Source organism: Vanessa tameamea, chromosome 9, assembly GCF_037043105.1.
Source record: "Vanessa tameamea isolate UH-Manoa-2023 chromosome 9, ilVanTame1 primary haplotype, whole genome shotgun sequence".
Classification (NCBI taxonomy): Eukaryota; Metazoa; Arthropoda; class Insecta; order Lepidoptera; family Nymphalidae; genus Vanessa; species Vanessa tameamea.
The window spans coordinates 10,836,224-10,849,239 of NC_087317.1; the positions used below are offsets into that span (position 1 = coordinate 10,836,224).

The 13,016-nt window shown below is 33.8% G+C and overlaps 2 protein-coding genes across 2 annotated transcripts; one reads left to right on the top strand and one right to left on the bottom strand.

The window, feature by feature from the left end:
- Nucleotides 1-2,898: 2,898 nt before the first annotated feature.
- LOC113396981 (cuticle protein 7-like) lies at nt 2,899-5,080 on the top strand. Its single transcript, XM_026635099.2, has 4 exons — nt 2,899-3,056; nt 3,250-3,393; nt 3,622-3,852; nt 4,363-5,080. The coding sequence occupies exons 1-4, from the start codon at nt 3,045-3,047 to the stop codon at nt 4,462-4,464; spliced, it is 489 nt and encodes a 162-aa protein (XP_026490884.1). The 5' UTR covers nt 2,899-3,044; the 3' UTR covers nt 4,465-5,080.
- Nucleotides 5,081-6,271: 1,191 nt separating this feature from the next.
- LOC113396976 (intraflagellar transport protein 56) lies at nt 6,272-12,704 on the bottom strand. Its single transcript, XM_026635090.2, has 11 exons — nt 12,578-12,704; nt 12,143-12,326; nt 11,730-11,785; nt 11,266-11,441; nt 9,795-9,941; nt 9,564-9,687; nt 9,285-9,464; nt 8,525-8,722; nt 7,917-8,072; nt 6,943-7,049; nt 6,272-6,482 (listed from the first exon to the last, which is right to left on the bottom strand). The coding sequence occupies exons 1-11, from the start codon at nt 12,584-12,586 to the stop codon at nt 6,284-6,286; spliced, it is 1,536 nt and encodes a 511-aa protein (XP_026490875.2). The 5' UTR covers nt 12,587-12,704; the 3' UTR covers nt 6,272-6,283.
- Between the last annotated feature and the right edge of the window lie 312 nt (nt 12,705-13,016).

Consider the following 13,016-nt stretch of genomic DNA (forward strand, 5'->3'; position numbering starts at 1 on the left):
GTCATGATTGGAAGGTATTAAGTTCATTTGCTCAAATTATGTGCCTAACACATGAATGGGCGCGGCCGATCAATATGAAATTTAAACTAGCTCGCACATGGCACTACTACATAGCTATGTGACATACATAGCCTAGGTATTAACAATGTGACCTACATTACTTTGAAATGCGTTCCCCTGACTAGACTCGCCGCCTGCGGTGCTGTTATATTACTTATTACTTGACATGTTTAATTGTTTCGATGAAGAACATTTTTTCTGTGGACTATCCACATAACCAATATCTAACTCTAATAGTTCAGCTTTTGGATTTGATTCTATACTTTAGTAATTCCAATAGAAGTATTTGAAGCGTAAAATAAAAGTTGCTTTATTTTAATCATAAGTCAACTTTTTGTTATATTGTACATCTATTGGGCTAACGTTTATTATCTTCAACTCTTATAGGGCCTCGCCAACTCTCTCAGCCATCTAATTTCATTCGATCTAAGCTAAAAATGTTCAATGAAAGTATGTACATTGATTTTAATTTGAACTGTCTAAGCAGACTTGACTTGAATATAACTTGTTGATTTTTTTTTTCAAATTTAGGCTTTAATATTGTTGAATAACTAAAAACGAATCGCGTAAATCCGCTACTAGTCACACGTAAATTGAACAAAATTCACATGAAAAGCTTTTTTTACAATATTTTATCAAAGATCTGTATTATATTACAGTAGTTTATTTCTTATTACGAAAAAAAAAACTATCTAATTAAAAAAGCTATTGAAATTGTTATAATATAAATCTAGACATGTCAAGTCAGTAAGTATATTATAAATGAGAAAGTATCTCCGTTTGTCTTTTTGATACCTCTTCACTACTGAGCCGTTGAACCGATACAAATGGAAGACATTAATGTAGCTTGAGACCTGCATGGAAGCAGGCATATTATGAATTACAGGATTTACTTGAAACAGGTAGTTTAATATATTACACATAATCGAAAACAAATGTTATAACTTTCGACAGTTGTATTTATCAAGCAAACCGCCTTCCTGCTTACGTTAATTCATTGTTCAATAATTATAAATGGACTGGTGAATGAAGTAGAATGTTCTCGGTCTGTCCGTTATTATGAACATTTCCTGGATATTTTAAGACATTTATTAAATGAGAAATTTGTTAGGCTTTTATAATTAAAATAGTAAATGTCAACTTCTCATATGCTGCTTATTTGCAATGCTTCATTTCCTTTGAAAGGGAATTGTTTGAAGCTCATTATACCAGGTTACCTACTCTATTACGAGTACACTAATGATAAAATATCATCTTATATATGAGGCTTCGTCATTGATCCATAGGTCATTTTAATAGTCGTAACAATGTTTCATGGTTATTTTTTGTCATGTGAAAAATGTATATACATACATACATAATACTAACATCAAGCTGTATGCATACCGCAGCTACTTTTAAGTACACCGCTTTATTTCATTTGCATATAAATAGCTTGGTCATTCAAATGCGGCTTGTAATATTTTTATGTTGTTTAGGACATTTTAAATAAAAACTTTTTGACATGTTGACAAATTTATTTAGGTACGGTTGTTTTTATATGGGTCCATATAATCCAGTGATTACGACATTTGAATTAGAACAAATCCGGACAAGTATTGCTGAGTATTATTGTGCTTAATATAATATTATTTACTTCGTGTTTAGCGGTAAAGAAAAATATCGCAATGAATACTACAGTCAGATGTAACTCTGCAATGTTTATCCATCAATCTACAGAAGCAGCGTGGTGAAATAAGGTCCAAGTTCCATCTTAAGAGGAGGGTCTACCCAAAAGTGGGACATTTGCCAGTTGTTACTTTATATAAACATTTTAAGAAGATTAATTATATAACTTACAGAAATAAATTAAATCTAATATTCTTGTTCTGTAAGTAGGATAAATTTCGCAATGCGTAAGCCAGTTACTCTCATAAAGTGGAATCGAAAATGAGGCTTTATCAAATAATTAATCTAAATTACAGTTGTGTGCTGTAACGAATAATACCCTTTACTTTACCAGGCATTATATATGATATTGTTTTCTACTACAAAAACCTGCATTATATTTTTATTTTAAGACTATGCGTTTTATCATGCTCTGTCGTTATTAGTAAATTGCTATAGCATATTACAATCACAGGTGGAACAAAGACTATTAAAAAAAATGGCTGAATTGCCATAATCTGATTGGTTGATAACTTGTATACTCTATGACTTCGTGAAAAATGGCGTCTTTAATGTCGGCGGAATTGTTATTACTTGATGGTCGGGCTTTGTTGCAAGCCCGTCTGGGCAGTTACGACCCACGCATTGGATAGTCTACTGCCAAACAGTAATTATTCAGCGAAGAGATGATAGACCCCTTTGTTACAGTAATTATAGTGGCTCAGCTACAGCCGCACCATCTTTGTAGAGGGCTCTCTGGGCGGGTAAAAACTTACTGTACAATTATAGATTTTACCCAAGAAATTATTATGAGCGATGTAACAACAATTTCTCATTTTGTCGTTTATCCAATTTAGTTTGTTTTACGATCTCAGTTATTCATTTAAAAATATATCACAATTTAAAAAAATGTTATGTTATAATTTTCACAGCAATATACAACCGATTATATTTTTAGTAGAAAAAATAGTATGTTATATTGTAATGTAACAAATAAGTTATTATGGGACAGATGTTTCGTTAGTGGACACAAAATTATTAAAATGCTAAAAAACAGATAGATTAGACAAATCATCGACAACTAGTTACAGTTTGAAGAATTCCAACCTGGAGTTCTCTATCTGCTATATATGTAGATACCAGTATTACCACAATGTTACTAAATACACCCCTAATCCATATATTATACTTTCATGTGAGGGCCACGCGTAGGGCAAGTGTGCCGTATCCTTGGTTGCGAAACTGTATCAACTGTCCACTCCGGCGCAGATATATACCTGCACGGGGCCCTACATGCCATAGTGTTTCAGACCACACGAACAGCGCACGCGACAGTCATGTACGCCAAGGTATAATAATAATTATATTATATACGATATTTTATTATTTTTTATCTAAAGGTAAATTGGTTTTATAATTTTTTTCATTTATCGTAAAAGTAAGGATAAATTTAGTTCATTTAATTAATTCCATAACATGTGTTGGTTGATATTTACAATTAACAATCAACAAATTTATATATGTTTCTTTTGTGCATTTTAGTTATTTATGTTATGCTGCGCGTGCGCATTGGCGGCTGCGGCGCCGGGTATCTACGACATCGGCTACGCGGCGCCGGCGCTCTCGCACTCTTACGCTGCGCCTGTGGCTGTCGCCGCACCAGTTTACAAGACTGTTGCTGCCCCAGTAAGTCTTTTCTTCTATACCTTTCAATATAAAAATACGTTATTTTTGTAAAATTATTACATTACATCAATACAAAACGGTTACAAGCGGCAGCAGTTTTACACAAATTATTGTGAACGCTTACAAACTTAGTTGTCGTGAAAAAGTAACTCTGAATTTTTAATTTACTTGCATGTTGGAAGAGAATCACTCTTCGCAGGCAGTATTTAATATTATTTAACACTATAGGTCGTACACGCGGAACCCATAGACCCGAATCCGGCATACAGCTACGCGTACGGTGTGGCTGATCCCCACACTGGTGACCACAAGGACGCACAGGAGACTTTACAGAATGGTGTGGTTCACGGATCTTACAGCCTGGTAGAGCCTGACGGTCACCTCAGGAAGGTCACCTACACAGCCGACAAGGTCAACGGTTTCAATGCCGTCGTTGAGAGGACTGGTGGTACTCACGCAGTAAGTAATAAATTGTAGTTGATGGTACCAGATAGGGTTTCAATTAGTACTAATACACTAAGGAAATCTCCCAAAAACTGTTTTTCCATGTATACCCTAAACCATTATACATGGAGAGCTAAATATTGAAATATTTTGCGAAGCTTTGTATTTGAGACAGGCTTTGAACCCCCTTATTCTTTAAATATATGAATATATTTGATCCGAAAAATTGAGTAATTTATTTAGAAAACAAGATAATTAAATATTGCTATACACGTTTTTGTTAATAAATCAAAATCAGCACTTTTGAATCGTCATGTTGAATTAAATGTATATGTGCTACCAATGTAATGTAGACAGAATTGTCCTGAAAACCTACTTGATTTTATTTTCACGATGAAATTCTAATTCTGTATATAAATACCTCGTCAGTGCCAAATAGTATATTGCGACTAATGTTAGCATCTTGTTAACCTTAATTTTTTTAGAACCTTCAATTATGATCCTTAATAATGCTCAACTTTCCAGGCGCCAGTCGCGGCCCACGTAGCAGTAGCGCCAGCACACGTCGCTGTCGCCGCACCGGTCGCCAAGTACGCACTGCCCGCAATCGGCCACCCCTGGCGCTAGTCACTAATTTAACTATAAACTACTTGTCGTATCGCTGATGGAAAAAAGGGTTCGGATGACGACTTCTGCCTAAACTTTAGATGTCTAGTTGAGTTAGCATAGACGACGATATTGTTGACGTCTTCTGGCCAATTAAACTTAAGTTTACAGTACAGCAAGCTGATAAGACTATTTGAAAGTATTAGAGGACGAAGGCTTGTACAAAGCGTTGTTCTCAGTGTTGTTTATAATGTTACCTTTGAGGATTAAGTTTAGTATAAGTTTTATCAGCTTACAAAAGTCGAAAAGGAATAGATTTTGGCATGTATTAGTTTCTATAACCGTTTTCTGCTGTGTAGAATAGGTTGGAAAGATGTTTGGTAATTTTGGATTTTTAATGAAAGCGATGTTGTTATTGAAAGAGGGATTCGGATATTTGTGTTTATGGTGTGTTTGTCCAATCAGCGATGCAACAAGGTCGATGACCTCGCCTGAGAGCCGAATGAAACTGTCCTATTGTTTATTTATTTAGTTCTGCTTTGACTGTTGCTACGGACTTGATCTTGACGCGTTGTATTACTTACATGTAAATATAATGTGTACTTAGTTTTTAAATAAAACGCCATTTTTACGGTAATTTTTAATTTTTATTTTTAATAACCTTATCTTTATACCAGGTAAGTACTAAGACATAAATATTTGTCAACTGTAAATTGACATACCTATAAGTACATATGTATGTATTTAACTATTCCTAAATAGTTATTTGTGTCTCGGCGCTGACACGTAGAAACTACTTATTGAAATTCAATTTGATTCCACAAGTTAAACATAATTTAGATCAAAAAATCTTAGACATTTTTTAATTCGTGAAATATCTCAATAAATTTTAGATTATATAGGTAAGTTCGTATAATGTGGTAGGTACTTACTAACTCGCCGATTTGTTACGTAACCTAAAAAGGTAATCGATTAAAATATCAACGATTCAATTAAATAAAGCCGACTGCAGTCCACACACTAAGCAGTTATATATTTATCGTTTTGGAAATAAAAATATCAGTAAAAAAAGTTCTTACACAAGTTTATTAGAATTTAGTTAAAATTATTATTAAACATATCTTTAATTTTCTTAAAGTTTCTTTTTGCTAATATGCAATTTCAGTAATTGCGAGATACATTTGTCCGTTATTCAGATTATTTGGAACATACCGTAAATAACATTTTTGACAGTTAAGTATATTTATGTATATCATTCTTTTTGTTTTAATATTAAAAGCATTCTGTATTTATCCAAGTAAATTATATATTATAAATAGATATTTAACTAACAAATTGATAGGCTATAACTTTACTAGTTTTAGTGGGAATGGAAACAAGTGTAAACCTATATTTTATATGTATTGAACTAGTACGAAAATTGTTCGAAGCAAGCAGTACGAGTTTGTTTCCGTTTCGTATGGAGTATGTAGGTGAATGTTTCTCGTATCATGTTCAACGTGTAATAGTGGGCCGCCTTGGATTTTTAATCAAATGCAAGGTTATTTTTTATTTTTTCATCAACTACGGTGAAAAAATCGTCGTAAATTAGGAATTTAGGACTTACGCATTTAAAGCGCGTACAAACGTGCGCAATGTTCTAATGAACTTGTCAATACCTAATACGCTTTGCATTCGTTTGATTTTTACAAATACATCTTCAGTATAGTTATGAAGCTTATCGATTTCATTCCTGTGGTAATGAATAAAAAGAAAACTTATTTTTTTTTCATATTATATTTCATTGCCATTAAATATTAGAGACTTATAATATAGGTAATATTATAGCCGATCTAACGCTTCATACTGGTATCCTGTTCTGTTGCGCCCATCTAGCGATGGGTCTGGCGATATGTTCAGCGCGCGGATGTGCCCGCGGTCCGCGCAGCAGCGCCAGCGCGTCGCGCAGCTGTGACGCGGGCGCGCCGGCCGCCACGGCCTGAGCGCAGCCGCACACCGCGCCTCGTAAACCTTCCCACATTTCTGGACCGCCGTCTAGCCTAGTTGTAGCCATATATATTTATGAACAGTACTAATTATATGTTTTTGTATATGAGCAGATGTGGCCCTGAGCAGTGACTCCCAAAAAATTATCGATTGAGCTTGGAAAAAGGGACTCGCAACCTTTAAGGGCACAATTAAATTGATAATATCATTTGCAAAGATAAGTCTCTTCTGCAAAAGTAAGAACAAAATTCCTGGTATCTGCTTTATTGATCTCCTTTAACTTATCCAATTTAATTCAATCATCACTTACGGAATACGAACTGTGAAATACAGGTCCATAAATAAATATATTTAAATTGATGTTTTTTGTAACCAACTTTAATCATATTTAAGTAGTCAACCAAGTCGTATGGCCGTACGGATTGGAACCAGTTATGAGTTAGACCATAACCGGTTATAACTCTATTAGTTATATATAAATAAATGTTCTAATAATTGAGTGTATATAGGCACCTGTCTAGCATATGAAAAGCTTTGGCCGCTACGAGGAATTGTCCCATGCGATAGCTGTCGTTGGCAACCAACTGCAGCAGGGCGAAACTGTCGGGCGTTCCTGCAGCCTACAACATGTAAATCAATCAATAACATTCTATCATCAATTTTTGTAACATTGGTAGGCGGACGAGCAATTGGGCCAATGATAAGCGGTCACCACTGCCAATGGACACTGGCACCATAAGATGATATGTCCTTTATGCCTGTAGATACACTGGCGCACACACCTCTTTTAACCAGAACACAACTATACTAAGTATTACTGCTTGGCGATAGTACCTACTACCCATGTATGATGGTGGTAACCCACCCAAACCGCCTTGCAAAACAGCCTTACCACCAAGGAAATGAATACAATAATGAATATTGGTAGGTATAACTATTTGAAATTAATAGACTTTGACGCGTACCCGATCACCATGATAATTAGTATGAAATATACACAGACAGGACAACTCTACCTGGTTACCTACAAGATTATTCTGATGTCTAACTTAAAAAATTACGGACTGCCATACAAACGTTCAACCCCTTTTTCGCCCCTTTAGGGGTAGAATATCCAAAATCGCTCCTTAGTGGGTGTCATGATATGTTAGTTTACAGCCTAAAATATAAGTTTTATGCTTTTAGTTCTAAAAATAACAATACTTTCAACACCTTACAACCTTTCATCCCCCTTTTCCACCCTTTACAGCACTTTTTTCAAAATAAAAAGTAGCCTATGTCCTTTCTCAGGCTCTAGACTATTTGTGTACCATATTTAATTTAAATCGGTCCAGTAGTTTTGGCGTGAAAGCGAGACAGACAGACAGAGTTACTTTCGCATTTATAATATTATATAATATGGATAGTATATTATAGTATAATAGTATGGATAGTATGGATAACTGTTATACAATAATAGTTTTGGCATTGAATATTTACGTACATACCTTAACACATATCTCCCAGGCGAGCTGAGCTTCCTTGTTCATAACATGACAGCGACAAAGGCAGGCAAGATACGTAAAAGAGTTGCGTATAGTTTCATCTTGGATGGTTAACAGGCATTCCTCGGCCTCTCGATAAAAGCCGGACGCCACTTTTGCCTGATATAAAAAAATATACAAAATATTTTTTGCTTCAACAGTTCCCTTCGGAACAAAGATAAATCCGCCTGTTTTACAGGTTCATTTATAATTTCTAAGTACCATCATATTACCACCTATTTCCCCACTATCAATTCAACATTATTAATAGCAATTAACAATTCTACTAACAGTCTTGCCTTAAATATTCCGTGTATTGAAATCACTCAAAATCAGGCTTTAATATATTTTTTAAAACTTACATAGCTTAAATAATAACGAAAATCAAAATAAAAAATAGACTCTATTCAAATAATGACTGTTGAATGGTCATTTTATAAATTTAAAGTTACCACCAGCTCGGAATAAAAATATGCTGGAAATGAAGACAAGACACTCAGTAGTTATTCTTTTTCATCATTTCTCAAAGAATAAAATAAAACTAATATGTTAGAAATGGTAACGTAAATTACCTGAGCATAATTAAAGTTGAACGTATCATCGTTAACAAAAAAGCTTTTGATGGAGTTGAGATAGACGAGCACCTCCTCGAACAGACCGGCGAGGAAGTAGGAGGAGGCCATGCACTGGCGGCCAGGTATAGTGTCACATTCAGACGCTGAATTGCCAACTACGTGGAAACTCTGTTGTGCTAACTTCATTTGTTCCTCCTTAAAAAAATAGACTAGATTAAAGAAAAGTAAGCATAAATTAATAAATTATATACCATTAGGGAGAAAAGTTCACTGAAAAGTTTTTGACAATTCATTTGTTGATAATGAAAATACCTAAAACAAATTGTAAAATCGGATTATAATTTAATATTAAATCCATTATTCTAAAATTATTTTAATAAGCTTAAAAGATTTTTTTTTTAACCTGAAGTATGAAAAAGAATGAAATATTTATGGTCTTTTCAAATTCATATTAAATCGTCGAGAAATGTTCGGAGTTTCGATTGGCGGTATAACAGCAGGCCGAACGTTTACATCATTGAAAACAAATGGAATCCAAACATATTCTAAAAGAGCTACTGTATTATGTGTGGGGTGTATATTTGTCCTGGAACAGTACGGTAGCAATACCAATAATTTTCTAAATTGTAACAAAATGTTTTGTTACGCTTTAAATCGGCACGAAATTAAGGAATTTGCACGAAAGAATCATGATACTAAACGACATGAAGAATTATCCCTTATATATAAAGCATTTAAAATTTGTTGTTGCACTCACATCATTTGTTTCATTATAAAGACGCACTGCGACTACAGCTCTGAGTATGTAGTGAAGAGGTGACGTGGGCTGTAAGGGTTCCAGCAGCTCACGAGCTTCTAACGGCTCGCGATGACGCAGCCGGTACCCAGCTAGATTTAAACGAGCTTCCGGTACCACGTCTACCAGTCCTGGGAGTACCTTTAAAATTTCAATCATTAAATAAATATTTCATTTTTCAATATTCGATATAAAAAATTAAAGGCTACAAAATAAAATTATAAGCTTGTTTTGATTTACTTTTAGGGCTCCTTCTCCATTTCTGAATACAACCAAATTGTGTTTGACGAGATCTTGTCCGAACGTGTGTTGTTCAGATGATATTTGTTTTAAATCACTTTCAGCTGCTTTACTGTTGTATAATCTGTTAAAAATATATTAATAATGTAGCGCATGTTTTTAAAGAACTAATTGATATTCATCACATACTTTATATTATTAGACAGAATGTCGTTTGAGATTGGTACAAACCTGAACAGGTTGCAGGCTTTTAGATTTCCAGCGACAGTCGATGTGGGATGTTGCGCCAGATAAACGCCGAGGACTTCTTGCGACACGTCGTAGTAGTCCAGCTTATAGTAGCACAGCGCAACATATACATTAAGCGCCATGTACGTGCTGGATCGGTTATGATGAAGGAATAACTTTATCATTTATCATAAAAATATAATATCATGTGATACCAAATAACTTTCCTTGAGGAAGATTCACATCTAATCGGTGCCAATTGAGATTGACAGCAAGAGAATAGTGATTGCCATGGGGCAGTTCGGCTGCGAATGGTCGCAGCTTTTTTTTTTTTATAAATAAATATTGGACAACATCACATACATTACTCTGACCCCAATGTAAGTAGCTAAAGCACTTGTGTTATGGAAAATCAGAAGTAACGACGGTACCACAAACACCCAGACCCAAGACAACATAGAAAACTAATGAACTTTTTCTACATCGACTCGGCCGGGAATCGAACCCGAGACCTCGCAGTGGCGTACCCATGAAAACCGGTGTACACACTACTCGACCACGGAGGTCGTCAGCTGAGTTTAGACACACTCTTATTGATTTTAATAAAATTATATCCTGCGCAGTAACTTAATAGCTATGAGGATACTTATTTTATACGTTAATCGTGTTTTGTATAAATATTATGCAGATTATTTGTAAATTATTTTAACGAGCCATATTATGAGCAGAATTAAACATAAAAATATTTATGTTTAACTTCGCTTATAGTTATTTATCTTTTTCGTTTTATCAGTTGTTATTCTTATTAATTTAAAATTTCTATAGATTGGTCATCAAAATAATTTCTAAATACGTACTAATAGAATTACTACTACTGCGAAGTATCTAAAAATAAATATTCAAATAGAGAGTGCAATAGTGTGTTGCGAATTTCAAAATATACTTAATTGAAGTGGGCCTTTGTGTGGACTTTTGAATCGCGTGTCGACGTCGAATAATACAGGATTAAATATAAACTACTTATAAGAATCGTCAGAAAACTTGAGGATATTTATTTCCAAATGACAGAGTCTGTATATCATTAAATACAAATTCCGTGTTTTTATATCATTTAGTTTTTGCGGCTTTTAAAACTAAATTATAAACCAATTGTAAATACTAGTTTAACTAAAAAATTACAAATAATAATAATAAAATACATATTGAGTTTCATCAAAAGTACCTAGGAACATGAGGCAACATTTTCACCCAATCTTTTTCGTCTGTCTGGTATCTTTTATAACTGCAAAGTTAATTGTTTTTAATGCCTCAATTTGACTATTAGGTTATTTTAAAGACAATATTAAGACTATTTGATTTAAATGTTATACAAATGTAAAACATTCCTAATAAAAAAAAGATATATATATATATTCAAAAACCATCATAACGCTTTTATAATGCTTAAACAAAACCCTACTGAACTAAAACTAACCGTCTGTCCAGAAGCAGTTTCTTATAAACATCAATGGCTTCCTGGTAATGGGCGCGGAGATAGTGTACAGAGGCCAAACTAAGCTGGTCTTCGGGAACATCGCGCAGTTTTGCATGAGCTTGCATCAATGTATCTTCGTTACCCAGTTTATGTGCCAAGTGAAATTGCAGCCGACACTGGAAGAAACGATATATTACTGTCTGAATAAATGAAACAAGTTCTGAGAACATCCATTTATTGCAACTATTTTTTATTCTGTTGAAACATCTCATTTAACAAAAACAACCATGAGGCTGATTTGATATGTTTGATCAAAAATATTTTCTTAAATAAATATTAGTAATATTTGCAAAGAGTTTAATAACTTTAATCATCTGTATTAGTTGTTCATAATTTTTAATGCAAATTCTGTGTATTATATATATCTTTTACATATTTTGTCAGGAAATGATTATTTTTTATACCTTTAAGGGACAGTTTGGAGCATCTTCGACAGCATCTTGGGATTCATTATACAAACCTAAAATTTAGTTATAAATTAAAAACGATCCTATACATAAGTACATTGATATATTTGTATGTATTTATGGCGTATTAGTCTGGTAGTGAATTGAACCATCTCAATCCGTTTGTATCGTATGGCAAGACCTAAGATTTTTTATATGTTTGAGTCTTGGACGATTGCCGTTAAGAAGGCAGTTTTCCGTAAAAGTCATAACCGATTTAGTATATAGGAATTAAAAATTTTCGCCTTAGGATCGAAAAAATGCTAAATCTTTCCGAAACAGGTCGAGCATTTCGCGATACATAACGTATGCGATGTCGGATTATTAAATAATAATGGTAATATTATAATATCAATAAAATAAATAGTTACCTAAATAGAAATAGCAAACAGCAAGATCTAATGCGATATTGTCAGCTATACTAGGGGTAAGGTTTTCTTTTTTTTTAATTTCAAGATATTCGTCTAGAGCTCGTTTATATTCGCCGAGGTGGAACCAACACCATGCTGTCCACGCATTTATCCACACGTCGGTATTGCCGTCATGTTTCAAAAACTGAAATAAAGAATCAGAATTTACCTTCCAAACTTGTTATACAATGAATACTGGATATAAATACAGTAGGAGTTGATTTCTGAACATTAATTCGCTTATCCTTTAAGCCGGATCACAACAATACTAAATAATGTTGTTTGGTGTTAGAATATCTGATGAGTGGGTGTTACCTAGCCTTGACTGTCTTGCACCAAGCCCTACCAACAAGTATAAAAAAAAGTAATTTACTTAGCCCATAAAATGTACTATACCTCCAACATGGTTATTGCTCCCGTATAATCCCTTTTTAAGATGAAGTCTTCAAGTTCTGGAAATGTTGCTTTTTTACCAGAGCTATTAGAATGACTTCGATTATCGTTCGCTGGTTTCGACCGACTTAAAATCTGCAAGAAGTTCGTATAGTTAAATTCTTGTGAAAACTCGTATTATGTTTGCACGTTGAATGCTATTAGTACAAGTAAAATAGCAGAGTTCATGTTGTTTTACAAAATTAAACTAAACGCAATTTACGTCCTCAGTAACAGTAAATAATACCATTAATAAATTATAAATATACTTTATTGAATTTTTACATACTTTGAATGATGCTTACCATAATTTTGTTAAGGTAGACGGTTTTTCAAAATCTTTTGGTTAATCGAAATTCGAAATTATGCAAATCGAATTTTTAGTATAATATCTTATAGAATA